We start from the raw sequence: 24,977 nt of genomic DNA on the forward strand, positions 1-24,977 counted from the left end.
ACTCTTTCATGCATGTTGACCTCATATGGGGACGGATATAAAACCTCTCTTCTGGTCTTTATATATAGAGGGACGTGTGAAAGATGCAAATGTATCAGGTCCTCATATGAGGATGCCATTTCTTCTCCATATAAAGCAATGAAAAAAAATCTATTTAAGTTTGGCAGGGATGGGGTTAATTCTGTCCCTGTCAGATACACCTGTGGAATGTGGCTGGCTCCTGATTGAATAATTGTCATCAATTAAGTCCCAGATACATGGTATAAAGGGAGCAAGTCCCTGTAGGTGAGAGAGGAGGGTTTGGTGAAGGGTAATGCACAGCTGCAACAGGTTGGTGGGAATGGTATGGCTTGTTTTTGTTTTGACTCTGTACCTTGTTTGGGTTATTTATTTTTTAAATAAATATTTGTTTCCACATTTTTACAGCTATTTAATATTTTGTGCATAAAAGGGTTTTAAGCACAGTAATTGGTGGGAATGTAATTGCATGTTCAAAGTTTTCATTAAGATTATTTATTTGAACTATGTTATGGAGGCAGTTTGGTTCAGTGGTTAAAGTTCAGGGCTTGTAACCAGAAGGTAACTGGTTCACATCCCATCTCTGCCACTGACTGACTTGTTGTGTGACCCTGAGCAAGTCACTTAACCTCCTTTTGCTCTATCCTGTAGATTAGGTGTTACATTAATGTCCACTTGTAAGTGACTCTACATATAATGCACAGTTCACAGCCTACCTCTGTAAAGCAGTTTGTGATGGTGTTCCACTATGAAAGGTGCTGTATAAAAGGTTTAATATTTATTATATTGCTATTTCCATGGGTTTTGTTTCATGGTTACCATTAAAATAGCTGCAGTATAATATGACGTGGTTATAAGTTTGTCTGGTAAAAGATGCATGATTCACTCCAAATCAATACAATGTTAAAATAAGTCTATACTACATTCTGAACCATCTGAGCATAGCAGGGCTGACTCCTTTTTGTGTATGCTTGTGTAATCCAGTATGATGCCTTTCTCCAGCTAGTTCCTCAAATCCTGCATTCCAGCGGGGACTGAAGCTGAACAAGCTCCACACACAGCACTCTGAGTACGCTGCTGCTCTGAATTCTGTTTATTAGGAAATGATTTAGGAGTTTGGTTTCTGGGTGGGATCGTACTCTCCAAGCATGTGTAACATTGTTAAAGTTCAAACACAATGAATGAGATGAGACTGTACGTCCCAGTGTACTTTGAGTGCAAATCTGCAGTATCACAAGGAGACTGTTGTCTTGTTTTGGGATGTTGGTGTGAATTTAATTGTTTGGTGCAGGTCAGAGTCCAGGTGCTATGTGTTCCTCTGGTGCAGTTTAAGCTGTCTTATGTACTGTGGATTCTATATAACAATACATGTGTTTCATTTGTTCTGCTGCTTTTGTTCATGCTACCTGTCTGTTTTTTTAATGTGGAGGACTAGCTTTTACTCTTTCATGTGTTATGAATTATGGATCCTGGATATTTAAAGCCTTTAATACAATATAAAAATTTTACATGTGTGTGTGTATGTATGTGTATATGTGTGTGTGTGTGTGTATAATTTCAGTGCCTTGCAAAAGTATTCAGACCCCTGACCAATTCTCTCATATTACTGAATTACAAATGGTACATTGAAATTTTGTTCTGTTTGATATTTTATTTTAAAACACAAACTCAATCAATTATTGTAAGGTGACATTGGTTTTTATGTTGGGGAAATATTTAAGAAATAAACTGAAATATCTTGCTTGCATAAGTATTCAACCCCCACACATTAATATTAGGTAGAGCCACCTTTCGCTGCAATAACAGCTTTAAGTCTTTTGGGGCAAGTATGTACCAGCTTTGCACACAGTGTCAGAGTAATTTTGGTCCATTCTTCTTGGCAGATTTGCTCCAGGTTGTTCAGGTTGGTTGGACGATGCTTGTGGACTGCAATTTTCAAATAGATTCTCCATGGGATTGAGATCAGGACTTTGACTGGGCCACTGTAGGACATTCACCTTTTTGTTCTTGAGCCACTCCAATGTTGCTTTGGCATTGTGCTTGGGATCATTGTCCTGCTGAAAGGTGAATTTCCTCCCAAGCGTCAGTTTTTTAGCAGACTGAAGCAGGTTCTCTTGCAGTATTTCCCTGTATTTTGCTCCATCCATTCTTCCTTCAATTTTAACGATGCCCAGTCCCTGCTGATGAGAAGCATCCCCACAGCATGATGCTGCCACCACCATATTTCACTGTAGGGATGGTGTGTCTTGAGGCATGGGCAGTGTTAGGTTTGCGCCACACATAGCACTTTGAGTTTTGGCCAAAAAGCTCTATCTTGGTCTCATCTGACCACAAAACCTTTTCCCACATTGCAGCAGGGTCACTCATGCTTTCTGGCAAACTCCAGACGTGCTTTCAGATGGTACTTTGAGTAGCGGCTTCTTTCTTGCCACCCTCCCATACAGGCCAGTGTTATTGATATGGTTGACTGGTGCACCATTACTCCACTCCCAGCCACTGAACTCTGTAGCTCTTTCAAAGTGATTGTTGGTCTCTCTGTGGCTTGTCACAAGTCTCCTTGTTTGAGCGCTGCGTTTTGAGGGACGGCCTTTTCTTGGCAGTGCCTGGGTGGTGTGATGCAGCTTCCACTTCCTGATTATTGATCCAACTGTGCTCACTGGGATATCCAAACACTTAGATATTATTTTGTACCCTTTCCCTAATCTATGCATTTGTATTACTTTATCTCTAACTTCTGTAGAATGCTCTTTGGTCTTCATTTTCCTTCAGATTCACAGCCTGACCAATTATCTTTCAACAGTGGGGGTTTTTATCCAGAAAATGTGACAGGAACTTTAATGGTTCACAGGTGGAGGCCAATGGTAAGGTAACTGTGTCCTCGTTAGGGCAATTTCTTTCATCGGTGTAAACTGGGAGCTTCCACAGCACAGGGGTTGAATACTTGTGCAAGCTATTTCAGTTTTTTATTTCTTAAATGTTTCCCAACATAAAACCAATGTCACCTTACAATAGATTGAGTTTCAGCGTTTTAAAATAGAATCAAACAGAATGAAATTTCAATGTGCCATTTGTAATTCAGTAATATGAGAGAATTGGTCAGGGGTCTGAATACTTTTGCAAGGCACTGTATGTGTGTGTAGATAGATATCTGTATCCAAATACAATTTTGTTAAACCTGTGGGTTTAGCAGCCTATTCTACAGACCTTGGAAGAGACCACAGGGAACTGATACAGAGAAAGCAGGAGAACTATTTATAGAGGACAATTAAGCAGAAAGATAATTGTTTGATTTTAGGACTGGTTGAGGATTTTTTTTTTTTTTTAGTCCTTTTTAAAAGTAACATCTTTTAGGACAATGGCAAAGATTATTGGAGCTTATGAGAAGGGACACACACAGAAGGGACTTCAAAAACAACTTCACAGGAATGTGTACAGGTTAGAAAGATTGTACATGAATCTGAAGATTGTGTACAGGTTGGAGATTGTACACTAGTCAATGTTGCTTTAATAGAAAGCAGGTGTAAGGAACGTTGTGATCCTTTTTATATTGGAACCAATTATTTTATAAAGATGTTTTCTGTAACAAATTGAACTGAGAAGCTGGGTGTAGTATTTTGAGCTCTGAAATGTAAGGAGAGCGGGTCTCTGCTTGCATGAGGGATGGATGGGTGAATCTCAGAGAAGGTTCCAAAGGAATGTATTTGATAGGTTTGGAAGAGTACATGTTGGACATCACATTGTGGCAATATCACAAAGGATGAACCACAGTGTTAAATTGCACCAATATTTTGTAAAATCTCTCTGATCCAAGGTGTGCATTTATATATAATTTAACAATAAAGCAGTTGGATTCAGACATGCACAGAAGTGTACTAGGCTACTGATCTTCAGGATAGAGGACAGAGTATTTTATTTGCACACAGATCAGATGTGTTGGCATAAAGCCTATAAATGGAGTGCCCATATAAACTACTGTATCTAGAAGGTCAAAAACAACTCCGACCATTCAGATGTTCCAATGCTAAGCACTCTATGTATTTGCCAGCACTTTCAGACTAATTAAACTGCTCCATTGTTCTACCACTGAACCAGCTGGAAGAGCACAGGCCAGTCTGGCTGCTGACTGCAGAACTATGAAGTTTATTTTGTTTGTTAAACTAGCAATGGAGTATATGTGCGTCATATGTTTGCATTATTTGCTGCATTCCAAGATTAATGTCAGAATGATGCTTTCTGATTGGCTCAGACTAACTGACGAGTCTCCTACACTGTCATGCTTTACCATGGTATTGAACTGGAACAGTATTGGTGTTTTACAGAAGTCTGACTTTGTTAACATCCTCATTGAATATCCTACTGCATAGGTTTCAGGAGGAATTCTGCACTGTTGGGTAACACTTGCTGAACTCTAACGGTATTGCCAAGATGTTCCATTGGCAGCGATCTCTGTAACATCTTGTAATAAAGAACCTGTTTACAATTGGTTCCTCTTCACTTTCTACTCTTGGGTGTGGTATAGTTGACTGTGTTGTAAATGTGTCATGTTTAAGTCTTTGATTCTCCTCAAGTTTGCCAAAACAGGTTTAGTATTAAATGCAGCCCTGCGTAGGGGGGACACAGTGGTTGCCCAGCACATTTATTAAATATATGAAGTGGCCTTTCACTCGTTTATAAAAGCATAGAAAAATGTAAAAGTCCAGTTGGAGCATAGGGAAACACTAAAGCTCAGAGGTATGGTAAAGCATATGAAAATTAATTAAATAAATGGCAAACCTGGGTAAACCAGCTACAGTTGGTGTTCCTGGTCTAATTGCAGTGTTTTGGTACTTCCAAATGGTATGTTTTTATATGGCAGGGCTAGAAATAAGACTCTCCCAGCATAGCAGTTTAATGCATTCTTGCTTTTCCTAGGAGTTTGACACACACCTGAGCTGGTTATCTACACTGGTCACTCTAATTCCTGGTACCAAAAGTGGGCACACGGTCAATTTTAAAAATTATTTATTTTTATTAGTGATCAACTGTGCAGGGTATGAATTATTTGACACGGCTTTATTCAATGACCACTCTACTATTCACCATCTTTATTTAGACTGCAGTATTTAATGTCAAATATCTCAGTACAGCACGTTTTACTAAAAGATCAGAGAAAATCGGATATTAAATGCATTGCAAGCCCTTTGTGTCCTCTAGCCTGCTTTGAGCCCAGACAGCATTCCAGATGAAGGACTAACCTGGATCTGTACCAAAGCTCCTCCATAAGGAGCCGGAATCCGCCTTCGGTCAACATACTCCGCATTCCCTCAAGAGCTTCTACGTGGAAACTGTGTGCAGTTACCGGGACTCGACATAAAGCTGCTTAACATTCTCATCACGCCTCCAACAGCGTCACTTCTAACTTGAGCTCTTTCGTGTAGTCTAGCCAAGTACCAGGTACTGTAATTGCGTCGCCTGCTGCTGGTCATTCTATTCTTTCAAGAATCGAGGGGGAACCAGCTCGCGCTCTGTCTCTGCAAACCAAACGTATGTATCTGCTATTTTATGTTTGCCACGCATTTACTATAAAAATATTCGGAAGAACACTTGTATAATGTACAGGAATCGCTTTGACGTGCAATTAATAATTTGTTGCAGTTTCTTAATGCTGTGGTTTTTAAATAACAAAACAATGAGTTCATAAATAAAGACCTGAATAAATTGTTGTAATGCAATGAAGAGAAGCACCCTGTCAGCAGAGGCGTACAGTCAGTACAGCAATAGCTCGCCGAACTAATCACTGGAGACTCGTGGGTTAATGGCTGGAGTTGTTGCATAAACCGTCTAGTTAGAAAACCGTCGTTTTTGTTTTTTGTTTGGTCCCCCCCCCCCCCCCCCCCCCCCCCCCCCCCGACGTGAAACGAAGCTTTCACTTGTACGTGGCCATTTCCAGGCCAAATAACTGAATTTGAAGTTTTTATTTATTTAATTCTGCTATTGTTACTAAGGGTAACTCTGTTTTGATTTAATGCAGTATTCTCTCTCTAGCCGCTTTGGCATGCTCTCTGAATCACACTCTCTTCCTGGCCAGGGTCCAGTGCTGGGGCCAAGAAAGTAATCTTTGGGTTCAGAAAAAATGCAAAAGCATTCAAGTGAAACAGCCAGAGCCTGCATTGTTTAATCTGATAGCACAGTGCAGTCTGGCCTTGCAGGGAGTCAAGGACGAAAGAAGGACTTCATATTTCTCGGTGTTCTAATAAGGTGTATTTGAGGATATTCAATAAATAGTGTAATTTCAGATACTGTAACCATATTGTGACCACTGATGTGTTTGCTATCTAGTGCATTACTGTAACCGGCTCCTTTGACCTTGATGTCCTTAAAGGGATGGTACTTGCAGTGTGGAGGTGTGATCTAATCCCAGCAATTAACAAGATTTATACTTTGACTGTCCTCTTAATTAGGGGCATGTCTTTAACTGGGGTAAATGACTGCAAAGAGCAGTTTAAACTGTATGAACTACCAAGCAGTCTGGTACTATTTACATATAGCCATGGCCGAGTCCCAGCAAATCCAGAACGCCGCTGCTCGCCAGGTGAACTCTCTGCCCCGCTTCTCCTATGCTGCTCTGCTCACTCCACTGGCTCCAGATCACTGCTTGCATCCAGTTCAAGACTCCCGATGTAGTCGCCTACCGATGCCTTGACTAGACTCTCATCTCTCCCTACACCCCTACCTGACCTCTCCACTCTGACTGCACTAGAAGACTGGCTGTACCTCTGCCACGCTCCCCTGCTCCTTCTCCACCCTCGCACCGCAGTGGTGGAATGACCTTCCTACGGATGTCCGCACTGCCTAGTCCCTGACCACCTTCTGGCGCCTCCTCAAGGCACACCTCTTCAGACAACGCCTGCAAAACTCAACTCTTCCCTTCTGGACAATGTAGCATTCTGCCTTTTAATGCACTTTAACTTGCATTATCTGCTCTCTAGTTTACTGTATTTAATCCTGCCCCAAATCTGTAGTATTTTGTATTTCACTTGCACTTGTACCTAACCCTGATGTATCTATCAACACTGTTATCTGCTCTTGAACTGCCCCGATATCAAATTGTACTATGTTTTGTATTTGCTCTTATTGGGACTAAAGTCATTTGTATTTTGATCTTAATTGTACTGTTGGTTGTGTGTGTGTTTTGTTTTTTGTTTTTATTTATTTTTTTTATACAACTAAGTCTCCCTGGGTAAGGGTGTCTGCTAGAAATAATTGGCCACTTTAATCCAGGACTGATCAAAGTTGTGGCTTATCTTGGAAACTGCAAGTTTGCATTAGTGACACTTATCAATTGCTTGTGCCAGTGCTAACTTTGTGTTTGACCTTGCTTTAAGTATGTACCACTTGTGGAAATTGTTGGCAGATACTCAAGATCAGGACTATTTTTAGGCAGCATTAAATCCCAGTGCTTTTTACTACTTTCCTTTGTAGTGACCCCGTTAATGTAATCTCATTAAAGCAAAAAAATTGTGCACCATCAATGTTGCACCATATAACTGCTTTGCGATATGCCATGTTAAGAAAACATTTGTGCAGTAAAACAATTGTGAATGTGTTTTAAAGTAAAGACAAATGAGGTAAATTGCAGGTAAGCACGGCAATTCACTGCAAAAATCATGATCTGCAAAACGTAATGCTAGTCTGATCGGTGAAGGGGTGCTAAAGTAAGAAACCATTGTATAAAACACTAGCAGGTGTCCCAGGGAGATAGACACCTGTGTTAACTTCTAATTAGATTTTCACATGGAGAAATCCACCAGTCCATTTAACAGCCCAGTTTAATATCTAAATCTGGGGATACATGTGCTAGTACTGCAGTCTATGGTGCAATGCATTTTCTCTTAATACTGCAAGAAACACTACAAGCTGTTTAATGTTTCATGATGCTAAGGTAGTTCTGAATTAGTCGTTCTGTCTGCCTGGTCTTGTTCTAGAATCATGGCTACCGTGCAGGAGAAGCTGATCACCCCGATCGCCGGAGGAGCATCTGAGGGTCCCAGGAACAAGGTCACAGTCGTAGGCGTTGGCCAAGTCGGCATGGCCTGTGCCATCAGCATTCTCTTACGGGTGAGAGCGGCTTCACTGGCTCATCTTAGCTTAGAAACCAGCTGATATGGTTGAGCTTGAAATGAACACTATCTTCGTGTACCTTGGTGTTTTGGCACTATGATTGATAAGCAATCACATTAGCATATAAATATTAAAGCTGGAGTTGACTGCCTTTTTGGATTTCTTTGCCTGTATATGCTGTCTGGATACCATTTCCAGTAGGTGGTATTGTGTGGGTGGAGAGGTTGTGTTTTTTTTTTTTTTTTTTTTTGTGTGTGTTTTTATAGATAGACATCTATCTTGGTCACTTTTAGTTGGTCAGCAGTGTAATTTTCCATTTCTGTTAGGAACTTCCCGATGAATTGGCCCTAGTGGATGTGGTTGAGGACAGACTCAAGGGAGAAATGATGGATCTTCAGCACGGGAGTCTCTTCCTCAAAACCCCCAAAATTGTAGCAGATAAAGGTGAACTTTATGAATGAAACATTGGGCTCTGTTCATAAAGCTTGAACTCTGGAGTTCAAAAAGTTGTGTAGGAAGGAGAGAGGTGTGTGGTGGTTTTTTTATTTTTTATTTTTTATGAAGTGTTTTAAATAAAATCCAGTTTGATATTCCGAAACTAATAGATTTATTGATGAATTTTATCCACGGTAAGCAACAGGTCCATAAATATCAGGCTTGGTCTGAGGAAGTCCTTTAATTTATCAAGGGTGTTGGGCTCGATCAATCAAGTACATATGGACCACATTGGCTACAATAGACACAAAAGCAGCAACTACATAGTGAACACAACATTAACTTGTGGATTTGTTATTTTAGCAGGCCAGATGGTAAAACACAAATTGAATTCCTGTAGTACAGGAATTTGGCTAACAGTCAAATAGCTGATATGGATACAGAACAGTCAATATTGGAGAAATGGGACTTTTCAGAATTATTGCAAACAGAATTGCAAATGGAAATTAAATTGCATTAAGCTATTGGTAGTAGCCTTCCTCTTCTCAGTACTGGGTTGTGTGTCGCTTTGCTCTTGGTTTTCATGTTGTGATTTGAGTGTGCTGCATTGTCTCTTGGTTCTCAGATTACACGGTCACAGCAGGCTCTCGTATTGTCATTGTCACGGCTGGGGTTCGTCAGCAGGAGGGAGAGAGCCGCTTGAACCTGGTGCAGAGGAATGTCAACATATTCAAGCACATCATTCCACAGATTGTCAAGCACAGCCCCAACTGCATCCTGGTGGTGGTGTCAAATCCAGGTACAGAGGAAGCCACTTCGTTCATGCTGTTGAGACCCACATTGAAACAAAAGGGGACCATGTTTTCAAAGTGTTTACTCCAGTCTTTAATGAACTCCTATTTAACGGAGAATTCATATTTAATGTTACCAAATGAGAAACAAAGTATTACCCAGTTTGGTTCTACACTTGTTTTAACTGGTGTTTTGTTTCTCCATTTAAAAAAAAAAAAAAAAAAAAAAAAAAAAAAAGACTGGAGTAAACGCTTTGGAAATATAGCCTAAGGTACCTTATGATTATCCGCCAAGATAATCGGAGCACCCTATTAAAAATAATTAAACCATTTGTAAATGATTACTCTGGCATTATTTTGATCATCTTCATTGTGCACATTGGCAAAGTCCATTTCACAACGCCACATTAGCTGTTCCAGCAGACGGTTCAAAGCCCTGCTAATGGTTTCGATCCGTGATGTCCAGCAGACGGTTCATGAGCTCATGGGCCTCCACAACACTGCTCTTCTGATTTAGAAGCACATATGATCAGAATGAAACAGGTTTAGTGTGCTCCTAGTATTGGGTTTACCTTTGTGTCCCACAGTAAAAGCATAACTGTATAATAAAGCACAGTTAAAGCATATGTTATCATTGTAAAGAATAGCAAGGTGTGCTAAGGCATAGAAATAAACATGGCAAGCAAGGTAAACTCTGGTGAATGCATGGTATAACCATGGGGATGCTGTGCGACTACTGTGGTACTTCTAAAAGGGTGCATTCTTTTATAATTCACCTGTTAAGCTGCTGTTTGGTCAGATTTGTATTCTTCATAAACATGACTTGCTTGATGTTGCAGTTCTTCTCTCGCTGGTCATCAGTATGGCTGTTTTTAGCCAAGCAGTTTGTACAGTGAACACTTCATTTTATTTCTTTTTTTTACCTGCTCCAAGTCTTCCTCTATTTCCAGAGATTCAATGCTTTCTTGCTGGTTTTTTCAGTGGATATCATGACCTACGTCACCTGGAAGTTGAGCGGGCTCCCAAAGCACCGTGTGATCGGAAGTGGGTGCAACCTCGACTCTGCCCGTTTCCGCTACCTCATGGCTGAAAAACTGTCCGTCCATCCAACCAGCTTCCACGGGTGGATCTTGGGAGAGCACGGAGATTCCAGTGGTAGGCACAGCTAGCATGCAGCCCAATTCCTGTTTGACAAATCAGTGTTTTGCAAAAGCTCCTCAATATGGGTGTAACGATAATGTCGCAGTATGTATCCTATGCAGGTCACGATATGAAATGGATCACAATACATGCGATGGGGCTACTTGTATGATGCATAATAGGATAAAATTATCAATGAGGGGACTTAGATTTTTAAGACAAATAAAATGAGTTATGGAAAGTATTCATACCAACTATATAACAAATGTATTCATTTGAGTACCATGTGGTGAACTACAAGAGCTCTGTGCTTTTGGTCTTGGATCAAGATGCAAACAATAGACCTATTACGATAAGATGCATGTAAAGAAAGTATCACAGGACTGACATCTGGACACAGGATAAAGTGTACTGAATTTTGAATCCTCAGTTGTGATTTGATTTCATTTGGAAACAATTGATAAACCTGGGGCCAGCTTGGAAAATCTCTTCTAGAACAGTCGGCTACATCCAGTTCATATTGTAACCATGCACGGACTGGTTTGATGTCCCTCCAGCCAGAAGGCAGTACAGAAAGTCTAGACACTAAGTACAAGCACAGAGCACATTGAGTTTAGCCTAGCCCACCGGTCCACTCTATAATCTACACGTCGCAGTCCGGTACTGTTCTAGTTTTGAGTGATGTGGATTAAACGTCCGAGGTACATCTACACACTCTCCACCATCCTTGCAGCTGAGAGATTGGAGTACAACCCAGTAGGTACAGTAACCAGTTAAAGGACAATATAAGGTCCATAGCGCACCTATTAATATGTGTTTACTTTTAATCCTCTTTAAAATGTAAACTATCTGCACAGTTTTCTCATTCACTTACCTGGTGAAGGGACCGTTTTTGTGTATCTTGAATTAAATAATAAATGGTGAGGTCAATAAGTTCCTTTTACTCATCTTTAATTGGAAAGTAAAGTCTTTTGACATGTCGTCTGGTTCTCTATATGAACACTGTTTCGAAACTGCTTGGCCGCCTGTGTGTGTGTGTGTGTGTGTGTGTGTGTGTGTGTGTGTGTGTGTGTGTGTGGCGTGTTTCTCCCCCCCCCCCCCCCCCCCCCCCCCCCCATGGTTTTATATTGTAATTGATTGCCACTGCATGCTTCCCAATCACTGCGAGTCGACTCGCAGGCTCTGGGGTCCACTGCCCCTTTTCTGTTCAGTTGTATTGTAGGTATGGCGGTGCAGACGGGACTATGCTGTATTGAATGATTTGATTTTACACTGTGTAGCCTGGTAAAGTAGCATACAGTGCAGCTGTTGCTGGCGCCTCAATGCATCCTGCTCTTCTCTTCCTGCAGTTCCTGTTTGGAGCGGTGCTAACGTGGCGGGAGTGAACCTCCAGACTCTGAACCCTGACATTGGCACAGACCAGGACAAGGAAGGCTGGAAGGAAACCCACAAGATGGTGGTGGATAGGTACACTCAGTGCACCTGGCTATTTACAATTTCAGGAAAATAATGAATTTGGGAAAGATGGGGGCAGGGCCGTGCAGCTACACAACTCGTTATTGGAGTTCCAGATACACCGGTCCACAGGTGGCACTCTGGTACAGCAGAGCAATGACCCAGCAATCCACTCGCTTCCTCCATGTGAGAACCAAGATCACCCTTGAGTGCTGTGTCTATGGGGATACCTGTAGTTGATAGAAAGCTCGTGGGTGTGGGGGGGGGAATCTGCTTTAAATTTGGATGTGTGGCTTTGTTTCAGTGCTTATGAAGTGATCAAGCTGAAGGGATACACAAACTGGGCCATCGGCATGAGTGTCGCTGACCTCACGGAGTCCCTGACTAAGAACCTGAGCCGGATTCACCCCGTCTCCACCATGGTCAAGGTGAGAACAAGACCTCATCTTGCAGTCATTGCGAGGGGTTTGTTTAAACGGGTTCCTTGCTACTAACATTCATCCCATTAGTATGTCGGGTCATGGCGTCTTATGACGTGTGTATATAACTGAAGTGTATATAATGTTCTCATTGCAGGTTAATGATTGATGCGACATTAAATTCTATTGCATAAAAACAAACTCCTTTTACCTATGGGACAATTGTATTGTGCATTGTCAAACAGAAGGCAAAGTACTGTGAGCGATTTTTTCCATTTCACAGATTTACTTTAAGTGTGTAACTGTGCAGTAGGGTCACCCTATTGGATCAGCAGCTGTACTCTTACTGGGAGTGTTGAAATCTGAGGGTTGGCCTTCGAATTCTCACCCTGTTTAGTGACTTATTGTTTTATCTAGATTACTTATTGTATTTATTTGGCAGGTGTCTTTTTATCCAATGCGTCTTACAGGGTTACAATGCAAGGTTAATATTTAAACGCAGTATAGTTTTGCAGTTGGTGCAATAGTATGACTGAAATACAATATGAACTAGGATGCTGGTTAAGATTACAAAAAGTTTTATCTACAATAATAGTACTGCAAGGATAGTGCATTAGATGAGGGTCCAGAACATGGTGCGTCACTCTGGCAAGTCCAGTGCATGGTTGGCGGGGTAGATCAAGAGATCTACAAGTGCAGTCTAAACAGGGGTGTCTTGGAGACTGAATTAAACGCTTTGAAAATAAGGCATGTGGTTTACTAACTGGATGTGTTGTGCTGCAGGGCATGTATGGTATTAACGAAGACGTGTACCTGAGCCTGCCCTGCGTGCTCAACAACAGCGGGGTGAGCAGCGTGATCAACATGACTCTGAATGCAGAGGAGGTGGCCAAACTGAAGAAGAGCGCCGACACCCTGTGGGGGATCCAGAAGGATCTGAAGGACCTGTAGCCAGAGACGGGCCTCCTGACGCCACATTACAATGCTACCTAACATGCTGTTCATTACCAACATGAAATAAATACATGGAATGTGTTTGTCAGTGTGTGTTGGAAATATTAAAATACCTGCTCTGCTAAAGGTGTTAAAATAGTGTAACTAGTGTACAGTGTCTTCTGATATGATATTCTGCATTAACCAGACCCTATACTGATATTAATAGCAAACATCAGACATGACATGGAACCAGCTGTATATTCCAGCAAGGATCTGTCCTGGTGTGTCCTGGACAGAGCTGGTAATGCTGCTTTTCATTTCATTGAGCTTTTTCAACCCTTGTAGATGGTGTTTTTTTCCATGCTGTTTTTTTTGTCATTTAGCACTATTTCATCCTCTTTCTCTCTCTCACACCCTCCCCACCCCCCACCGCAACAATGCATTTTCCATTTGCATTTATCAAAGTTAACCATTCTTATTTAGCCAGGGTGACTTAGTTACAAAATACCGCATTACTGATAATAGCAGTTATAAAACACTGTTAACTCAGGAGTAAGAGAAAGTTCAAATGAGAAAATAAAAAGGGGGAGCAGCAGGGAGTTAGATTTGCAGTGGGAGGGAGAGGATGGGCATGAGAGCAGAGGATTGCAGGGATATTAAAGTTAGTCATGATAGGGAGCAGTTGAAGACAGGAAGTCAAAATGGATACAGGAGAAGGATGGTGCCAAAATGGAAGTAAAAGCGGACAGGTACAGGAGGAATGAGAGCACAAATTAGAAAAAAAGAGAAATGTCTGCAAAACTGGGCTGGAGTTGAAGCCTTCACATTGTCTATTTTATTTTATTTATTTTTTTGATTTTTAATAAACTGGTCCTCGTTGGGACTACCACAGTTTAGATTACCAGTTCTTTGGTGATGAGGTCCTTCGGTGAGCTGGCACACTAGGTCAGCGTTGGTGCATATATAATCTGAGCGCTGGCACACCAGGTTAGTATCCGTGCATATATAGTGCTGGTGCACTAGGTTAGTGTCAGTGCATCTATAATCTGAGCGCTGGTGCACTAGGTTAGTGTCAGTGCATCTATAATCAGAGCGCTGGTGCACTAGGTTAGTGTCAGTGCATCTATAATCAGAGCACTAATGCACTAGGTTAGTGTCAGTGCATCTATAATCAGAGCGCTGGTGCACTAGGTTAGTGTCAGTGCATCTATAATCAGAGCGTTGGTGCACTAGGTTAGTGTCAGTGCATCTATAATCAGAGCGCTGGTGCACTAGGTTAGTGTCAGTGCATCTATAATCAGAGCACTAATGCACTAGGTTAGCGTCTGCATATATAATATGAACAGTGGTGTACTAGGTTAGTGTCAGTGCATATATAATGCCCTGGAGTTCAAGAGCTGTGTGCATCAGACAATGGCTTTGTAAATGAGTCTAATCGAGTCAACCGCCTGCTGTGACTTGGCAAATAATTAATTCAACTCAAAATACACAGTTAACTTTACAGCATCAAAACTGCCAACAACTCAATTTACAATTGAAACAAACTATACTTACAAGAGCGACCATTGTTTGCCATGTTTTTATCTACCAGATGGGTGTCCATTAAGAAACCAATAAAGGAGTATATATAGTTTCGTATTCCTTTTGTCTTAAGACAAAAATTCTTAAGTCCAACTTTTTTCTTAACTTTTAAAGTTAAAAACTGTTATTCCTGAAAAGAAGTCAAGTATTTTCTTAACTTTTTTCTTATCTTTTTTCTTAAGAACAATTAGTATTCTTAAAAAAAAGAATTAAAGATGTTCCTAACTTTATGTGATGTATTTATAGCTAAATCACAATACATGTTAAACGCTGTTTACCAGCGTTTACATGTAGGGTGATTTTTTAATTATTATTTTTCTTAAGACAATATTTAAGAAGTTCTAAGAAGAAATTTAGGAAGATCATGAGAAAAATTGAAGAATTTAACTTAAGAACAATCTTAAGAAGATCTTAACTATTTTCCTAAGAACTTTAATAAGTTTTATCTTAAGAAGACTTTCAGGAATATGGCCCCTGGGTTCCAGTTTCAGGGCAACACTGATCAATGCTTTTGGACACGATGTCTACAAAAAGGGCCAGTTTATACATTTAAAAAAACAGCCAGTTAAGCAAGGCACGCTTGGAGCTTGTTAGGAAACTAATAAACTAATTGATGTCTGTGAACGAGTGACACAATGTCAAGTAAAGTCAAGATTTTCTTCAGCATTATTGTCAACTTACCTATTAAAGAACTGCTTCATTGACACTTCAATACAAAAAGCGGGCATTCCAGGTCTCTTGACCAGACTGCACCCAGCTACCTCCAGACCCTCATCTCTCCCTACACACCCACTCGCCCTCTCCACTCCTCCTGCACTAGAAGACTGGCTGAACCTCCTCTACACTCCCCTGCTTCCAGAGCCTGCTCCTTCTCCACCCTCGCCCCGCAGTGGTGGAATGACCTTCCTACAGATGTCAGGACTGCCCAGTCCCTGACCACCTTCCGGCGCCTCCTCAAGACTCACCTCTTCAGACAGCACCTGTAGAACTCCTCTTTTCCCTCTGGACACTTTATCACTCTTCCTTAATGTGCTTTACTTGCACTTATCTACTCCCTATTTTACTACATTTAATCCTGTACTTTACAGAGTACTGTACTGTAATCTGTCACAAGTGTTATTTAATCTGTAGTATTTTGTATTTAATCGTATCCTGATGTAACTATCACTGACACTGTTATCTGCTCCGTTATTGAATCGTATTTTGTCATATACTTGTACTTGCTAGAACTGAAGTCATTGTATTTTATCTTGCACTTAATTGTATAAATACTTGTACTGTGATTCTTGAAATGTATTTTTTGTTTACGACTGTAAGTCGTCCTGGGTAAGGGCGTCTGCTGAGAAATAAATAAAAATAATAATAATAATAATCAGGAGAGGATTCAGGTAGCTGTTCTCACTCACACTAATGAGTGCCTATCTTGCTTAACTGTGTGTGTGAAGCTAAACTTTGCGTGCTCTCTGTTTTCTTAACCATATCTCAATGTTAATTTCTTGGGATGTCAGCAATGTTCAGCTTCAGAACATCTTCTGAACAAGGTCAAATTCCACCACCTTATCAGTTCCTTGTTCATCTGTATCCTGAGCCAAAAACATCCTCCCACAACTTCTTACCTTGCAGCTGATCCACAGTGTTCTCAAGTGTGCTGTTTAACCTTCATTAACCCTGCAAGCTATTTCCCCCAAATTCAATGTTTGAGATGAGCACAGCGAATAGTAACTAGATCTCAAGGTAGACCTCTAGAATCCTGTGAGTGTGACATAGCTGATGTGAAGGGATAGGCAGCTATGCACAAGATGCATGTAAAATTGAAGTGTGACATATATACCTAAAGATAAGCAGTCTAAATCTTTTTACAGCACTCTAGCAGTCAACACACACACACATACACGCACACACACACACACACACTCGATATTAAAGGAGAACTTTATTTATCTCATTTACTGAGTAAAAACAACAAGCTCTGACATATGAAATGATCACAATGACTGAATGAAAAATACAAACGTGACATTAAGTTTGGCATAGTATGATGACAATATTCCATTTGATTTGATTCTTGCCATTATTAAACAACACTAAGGTACGAGCATCATACACGTGGTTGAGACAATTGTTTTGATGTCAATACAATGGAACCTGTGCACCCTCCCTTTAGCAGTCCTCATACTGCACGCACTCTGCCAGCCTGGTTTGTTTGAGATGCAGCAGGTATGGCAGGAGTGTGCTGCTCCCGGAGACTGGACGCCGCGACATTGTCACGCTACCCTGGTCCCGTTTCCCATAGCGGAGTCCAAATGGGTTGAAGTTAAATTTACTCCTGGTGAATCGGAGTCTGCAGGAGATCTGACTCTCAATCTCGCTCTCTTGGATAAAGTAGCACAGGCTGGCTGGCTCGGCCGAGTGTTCCGCCTCCACTCCTCTGATCTTCACAAGGGGGCTGCTTTCAGGTCCCATTGACCGGCTGGCTGGATTCAGAGGATCTGTAGAGGAAGAGTGAGCAGAGCTGGTATCAGATGAGCAGGGCTAGCTCCTGCACACGGATGAGCTGCAATGCACTAACATACTTGTCTATAAGGTGACATTGGAAATCACAGTCAAGTCATTTCTCAGCTTGCCACACTCTGCCATGTTTTTATAGTTGATAATATTCATGGGTATATTTTCAAAGCATCCACTCGACTGTCATTTATTCCTGTGTGGCTGATCCGTTATTTATCAACTGTGTCATCCACCTTTTTTCTACTCAATTTGAAACGTCCATGTCGAATGCTAACCCACTGCTGCCACTTATAAAAGTTTACAGCGGTAATTTTGCAGTTTTACATTGCTTTCCAATGGTTATACAGTGCTGTGCATTACCATAGTTTACCCTAATTGGCTATGTTTATTCATATGCTTTACCATAACTTGTAATTCTTTACAATGCTTCCCTATGCTTTAGCATAGATTCACTATGCTTTATTACACTTTGCTATGCTTTTACTATGGGAAACTATAATAAGATCAATAGGATAAATCCCTTCTCTCTTTCAAGCCAATCCTCCAAATCTAAGCAAAAAATGTTCAAATGCTGAACTGTGTCCAGATGATTTTCCTCCCCACAGACACGCAGGACTGTCCGTGCACTCCACTCACAAGTGCCTTTACTGGGAGAGACCCTGAGATCCTTTCTGTTACAGAATGAGAAACAGACACGCAGGACTGTCCCTGCACTCCACTCACAAGTGCCTTTACTGGGAGAGACCCTGAGATCCTTTCTGTTACAGAATGAGAAACAGACACGCAGGACTGTCCCTGCACTCCACTCAGCAGTGCCTTTACTAGGACAGACTTTGAGATCCTTTCTGTTACAGAATGAGAAACAGACACGCAGGACTGTCCCTGCACTCCACTCACAAGTGCCTTTACTGGGAGAGACTCTCAGATCCTTTCTGTTACAGAATGAGAAACAGACACGCAGGACTGTCCCTGCACTTCACTCACAAGTGCCTTTACTGGGAGAGACTCTGAGATCCTTTCTGTTACAGAATGAGAAACAGACACCTTCAAAGTGTTTTACAGATTACATATGATGTTACTTTGTTTTGGTTCTGGATTTGTAAAATTAACATGTGTTTTTCGCCTTCAAAATAAAATCTCTGTTTATTGCAGCCCACAGTAAAGACTTTGTGTACTAAATGTATCCCCCAGTTTGTGTTGGATTCCAGAAATCTCCGTTTGTGTTTCATACAAATATTCATGTAGTTTACCTTACAATCACATGCAGGACTGAGTTAGTACACTGAATCATTTAATTACACCATGCCATGCTTTTTACTATGCAGTGCCGCACTTCGCTAGTGTTTTACCATGGTAAACTGTTTATTTGAAAATAATGAGAAAATGACAAAGCATCACGTTATAGTGCAGCACTGTGAAGACTTGTTACAATTTACCAAGCTACTCAAACATTTGAGCAAGTATTATATGTTTGAACGATGATGGCATTTGAGATTAAAAAGATTCATCTAAAACTGTAGGAGCTGGATTCGACTAATAGTGGTGCGTGTATAGGTTCGCAATGCATTCTGCTTCGATTTAAACTTTTCACACTAATACATACGGTATATGTCTGTAGCCTAATGTAAGTGACTCGGGAGTCCAGTATCGGAGAGCAGCAAGATATTCCTCTTCAGTCCCTGCGTGTACAATTGTACCACATTAAGCTTCCTATCTATGTATCTATTTGCATAATGTTTTTTTTTCTGAGTTTTGGCTGGGCATCTTTTCGATTTCACACAAACTGCTTTCAAATTTCTAAAAATGTCATTACAAAATCGAGAACGAAAGAGACATATGAGAAGAGAAACACCTGTAAAAATCAGCCGGTATATGTAATGAAATAATTATACTACTCACTTTAGTTTAGCATGTATCTAAAATGCGACCGAAATTACTATATGTATTTATTATTATTATTATTATTATTATTATTATTATTATTATTATTATTATTCATGTTAAAGAAACAGACCAAAAAAAGACTTACCTGAAATTTCTAAGTGTTCGTCGGGTAATAAATCGCCATACACAGCTTTCCCGAGAGTCCCATACTGGCAAACTACAACTGTAGCTAGTAACAGCCCCAACCTGTTCATGTTACTTCTCTGCAAAGAAAATGAAGTGTGTGAATAGCACGCGGAGTGGCTTTTAAAGGATCTGCAGCGCTGGTAATGAGCGTCCTAACTGCTGCCCGCTGGTGTACTTCACGGAGAGGCGCTGCCTTCTTTGCTAAACAAAGCTTACAGACACTCGATTTGTTTCCCTCTGAAACTAATTGAACGAATATACTCAACTTCAAAAGACAAGCTCATTCACTTTTGGGACTAGACTATACATGAAAATCAATACGTCTATTGAGAACATTTCGTACAGCCTGGGGAGGAACTGTCCACTTTGAATAGGTGCTGAAAATGTGTAGCGCAGTCCTTCAAGCGCCTTTATTACTTCTAGGTGAGATCTCGATTAACAACTTGAGTTTTTAAAACAAACACAGCATTAGTGTTAGTCGTTGCACTCTGACCCCCGTCGTGCCCCCCCCCCCCCCCCCCCACTCCAGCTTTGAAGCGTTTTTTATGTAAATCACATTCACTTTTTTCTACATAAACATCTTTCTTTTCTTTTTTTTTTTTTTGCAACTAAAACCAGCTTTTATACAACTGTAATAAATAAATCAATCGATCTAAAAGCCGTACACTCATAATACAAATACAAAGTGCCCGCACCACCCTTCCCAGAACCAGCTAGGGCCAAACGTTTTGCATTAGGATTGAGATATAATTATTATGTTTTTAACTACTGAATATGAACATAATTTAGATATTTAATTTCACATCGTGCAATCAAGGAAACTACAAAATTGTATTGCAAAAGTCTACCAGAAGCCAGAATAATAGTGCTGTATTTCATGTTACATTTCAAAATGTCACATTTATCATTTATTGTCAGTTTTTGAGTATATGGAAAACTACAAAGCGGTATGTAATTCAAATTGTTAAGGTAACATTATTCAGCCGGTTTCATTCGATTTTATGAAGAAATGTAGTTAATTATATAGGGTGATGCAAAACTTTTGACCATAGCTGTATATTTGAGTAATATTGTACCAAACACGCGATGAATTAAAAACGATACACGTGGTTGAATCTGGTCTTGCGAGGCACGATATAGATCTGTACTTTACAATGCAGTCTAAAATGATCAGTAAACACTTTCAGACGTTACTGCAGTATCGATGTTATCTCAACCAGTGACTACAATGTGCTAAAGCCGTTGCAATAAACAAAATAACTTAAGTAACATCAACAACAACAACAACAACAACAACAACAAAACAAGCCGATTATTTAGATGTGTTATTGTGATAATCGGTCTTCAAGTGATTCACTAAGTTATAAAACAGACAAACAAACAAACAAACAATAACACAAGTCAAGGATTGTGAACAGAGACGCCTACAAGAATCTAGGACGTTGAGAAAAGCGTGAGGTTAGTGAAACAGGACTCGCATTCATTTAGAATGGTGAAGAAGGCTTTGTCTGCTTAGCTGTTGTTCGTGTCTTTTAAAAAGGAAAAAGAAAAAAGAAAAGCATACGTGATAGCGTACCTGCCCTGCTGTACACAGTATATTCCAGACACGTTTTACAGGATAAATGCGAACACCCCGCCTCGGTTTACAAACTGCCTGTATTGTACTTTAACTGAGTAAGTCGGGCTCAAGTGAAATGCTGTTTTGATTACAGTACAATAGGATATTGTAAATATGTGTCCGTGATTTATTTATTTATTTTCGGTTTGTTACACAACAAAGGAAACCCATTTTTTGTTTTATTGTTCATCTGGTTTCGCTTATAGCTGCCAGAGACCTGTTCACGGCTCCACTTCAGACAGTTAAACACGGGTCCGTTCTTATCATACACGTGATTTAAGATGTTTGTGTGCGCGGTGTAGCCAATGCTTTTTATATAAACAACAGATTATTAATAGAATACAACAACACAAACCCCTCCCTCACCCAAAGCATTCGCGTTTGGGATTAAATAAAGACAAACAGTGAGCAAATTCAACCACAACTACAGCCCACTATCAGTGCAAAGATAAACTATATCGAAATACATTTTTTTTTAATGAAAAACACTTTTTTCTAACCATGAGATTATTATATATTTTTTTAATACTGCAATTTATTTCAGTATTCTAAAGTAAATACTACAGTGTAGCGTATTACATTGCATCAGTACTGACGTATACTCTGGATTTTGGGCTGTAAATACTATAGTTGGCTATAGTTGCCATAATTTACAGCAATATCCCAATTATATGCTCTATATTGTAGTTTACTACAGTATTAAAATTGACTGATGTGAAATATGGTATGCTGTAGTAAAGATGGGCACGTTAAGTATCTTTGAAAAGATCGTTGCTACATGTCTGTTTTTGCTATAGTTTACTGCGGTACGCTTTGGAATCATGGCTTAGCTGACTGTGACTATCTGTATGTAAAATACAGCAGAATACTATTGTGCAACCAAGCGGTAAGACTTGGTTGCACAATAATGACGCTTTACATGGTGTGTCTAATTACTGTGTACTGTGTACTGTGTATTGTTTTGCTGGACTATTCTCTCTTACAGAACTGCATCGGGCTGTGGCAGGAGCAGTAGTATTCCCAGCAGGTCTGTATTTCCAATGTGAAGGAGCATATTAGAGAGCCCCCTAGTGGTTATTATTGAGAGCTATCTCGAGGGTAGCATTCGCGCTGCTCGGTGGCTCGCTCTTTCAGTCCGTTCTAATCCAGGTCCTTGTTTCAATCGGGTCTTAAATTAGTCAATGAAAATCCCAGGTTCAATTAAACAAACACCTGGACTGGAGAACCTTTACAAAAATGGAAGGAAGGAATCCTATATCCTAAATTCGAACCCGCTTCTAAATTCCAGTATCAGAAAACTCAATCAGTGCACGTGCAGTGCTTTGCGTAGTACCCGACCAATGTGTGTGCAGCTCAGCGCCTTTCATATTTTGAAATGTCATACATTTCTCATACATATGCGCAGGCCCCACTTTTCATGTCTAGGTGATATTTTGGTTATTTGTCTGTATTTTAAACTTAAATTAGAAATATTCAGATATTTCAATGACTTAGAAAAGGGACAATTTGCTTTGTGACCTACAGTAGCGGAAATGATTAGGCACCAGCACTTTACTTTTAAATGAATAGGAAAAATCCTGAATAAATCACTAAAACGACGAGACTAGTCATGTCGCCCTGGATAAGGGCGTCTGCTAAGAAATAAATAATAAGAAGAAGAAGAAGAACAAAAGAAAGTTTACAAACGAGAGGAGGCCATTCGGCCCATCTTGCTCGTTTGGTTGTTAGTAGCTTATTGATCCCAGAATCTCATCAAGCAGCTTCTTGAAGGATCCCGGGTGTCAGCTTCAACAACATTAATGCTGATTGCGTTATTGGAGGTTATAAAATGGAAAATGAGAACGATACTAATGCGAATTTACAAGGCTTGACACTGATTTACCATGTTATTATCATGCATATTATCGTTGTGCTTTAAACATATCATACCCACAGTAACCTGTTATTATTACATTCTTACATTTACTAGCTTGTACATCAACTTCCTGAATAACTTTAGTACCATAGAGGGGTCGCCTTCAGTGTCTGAACCTCCTTCAGCGATAAGAACACGTTAATAAAGCGGACCGGTAAAATTGTAACAAGCAGCATTCGCCACAAGATGGCAACAAAGACGTACGAGAGAGATTTCTCATTGCTGACAAATCTCAAGCAATGATCTGCCTCAGGTGAATGTCAACTTGAGCCTCTGTTAAATTATCTCTCTAATAAGAAAAACATGTCGAGAAACAACCAAACCCTCGGAAAATTTGGAAGCGACATAATGTAAATCATTGTGTGGATTTGATATCGATAGCAAATATATTAGAAAATAAAACAGCAAATTCGAACACTTTGCATTAAAGATGCTTTTTTTAAGGCATTGTTAAATTGATTGACACATGTTTCAACTGTGTACCTCCGGTAGTAAGCCTATTAGGGGATATATACACAAGTGCATTGAACAGTAAATCGTATGTATTTAGTTATGCAACCCTGTTGAAATCAAAACTCATCTGAAAATACTTTTGAAATCTATAAATAATAATAATAATAATAATAATAATAATAATAATAATAATAATAATAATAATAATAATAATAATAATTTAAAGCAGCCCTGAACGCGTTAAATCTTCGATACGCAGCTCAGTGTAGCAGGTTCACATCTGTACACATAGTTCAACGGTCATGACCGATGCATACCTTCTTGCGCGTCGCCCCTTGCAGCAGTCAGAAACAGGATAGGCAGAGCAGTTTGTCTTTCAGTGACAGGAGTTCAGCCGGGAGCTCTTTACTGCCGTGAGTATCCCGTTTTGGAACCAGCAAATCCACGGGATTAAGTTTAATGTAATCCCTGCAGACAGACACTTTAAAAACCCATTATCTTTTCAGCACTAATCAGGTCGAAAGGAGTGCTATTCAAGGTAAAGAAGGAACAGACAGCAGTTTTTAATAACTTACGGGGAGCAGTATTTTTTAAAAGTGCTTTGTATTTAAAGATTATTCTTTTTGTATTATTATTTGAACTTTGTGGGAGTTTAAACCAGAAGGAATATGCCTCTCTCGAGATCTCTCTCGATGACCTCTCTGAATGGATTGCCCCAATGGGAAGATGAAGATTTACCAGTGGAAGATTTATTGCTTTTTGAAGTTTCTTGGGAAGTAACTAACAAAGGTGTGTGGCTTTATTTAGTTCACTATTCTCGTGAATTCTTATAGACGCGCACCACGGGAAACGTGCAAGGTAGTTTTGCATTGAAACCATGGTTGTGGTTATACTTTATCATATCTACCTGTGATTTACCGTGCTTTCACTACGCTTTACTATGCTTTTACCATGGTATACTGCAGGGCATGACTGAGCAGTCCATTTAAAGCAATTTTAGTATTGCATAATACGTTACGTGCCTGAAAAAGAGGGCTATAACGAACTCTGTGGTTTAAATACATTGCTAGACTGTACAAAACGTTTAGTATTGTCCAGCACTGCAGTATGTAAATGTCACATGACATGCTATTTCAATTCCTTGGAGTATGATTCATTAGCCCCCTGTTTCTGAGTGCTGGGCAAAGCAGAAATGTAGGTTTTACACAATAAATAATCCTGATTCTGATGGGCTTTATTCAGACTTTCTAGAAGCCAATCTAGTTTATATGGAATCTAGGGACCGTGGGGTAGTCAGTGAGACCAGGGCCAACAAACGCTTGGCAAGTTCACAAATATTGATTTAGAAAAGTTTAATAAACTCACTCACCAGAGCAGTTATTGATATCGCTCCCTCAGAAAAACATTTACTATTAGTAAATCATTCAGTAATTGACATTGACTTTTAAAAACAGAGGATTCAATACAGGCGATATGTTTAAACAGAGGATTCAATACAATCGATATGTTTAAACAGAGGATTCAATACCATCGATATG

General features: G+C 40.0%; 1 protein-coding gene across 3 annotated transcripts; it reads left to right on the forward strand.

Moving 5' to 3' along the window:
• The first annotated feature begins 291 nt into the window (after positions 1-291).
• LOC117419441 (L-lactate dehydrogenase B-A chain) lies at positions 292-13,456 on the forward strand. Of its 3 annotated transcripts, none has more exons than XM_058985553.1 (8): positions 292-343; positions 7,983-8,115; positions 8,445-8,562; positions 9,179-9,352; positions 10,326-10,499; positions 11,834-11,951; positions 12,244-12,367; positions 13,142-13,456. In XM_058985553.1, exons 2-8 carry the CDS (start codon positions 7,987-7,989, stop codon positions 13,307-13,309), a joined length of 1,005 nt encoding a protein of 334 aa, XP_058841536.1. In that variant the 5' UTR covers positions 292-343; positions 7,983-7,986; the 3' UTR covers positions 13,310-13,456. The 3 variants fall into 3 exon arrangements, with proteins under 3 accessions (XP_058841536.1, XP_058841535.1, XP_033888074.3); XM_058985552.1 differs by having other exon boundaries at positions 296-330; XM_034032183.3 differs by lacking the exon at positions 292-343 and adding an exon at positions 5,383-5,541.
• The last annotated feature ends 11,521 nt before the right edge of the window (positions 13,457-24,977 follow it).

The sequence above is a fragment of the Acipenser ruthenus genome, chromosome 14, assembly GCF_902713425.1.
Source record: "Acipenser ruthenus chromosome 14, fAciRut3.2 maternal haplotype, whole genome shotgun sequence".
Lineage (NCBI taxonomy): Eukaryota > Metazoa > Chordata > Actinopteri > Acipenseriformes > Acipenseridae > Acipenser > Acipenser ruthenus.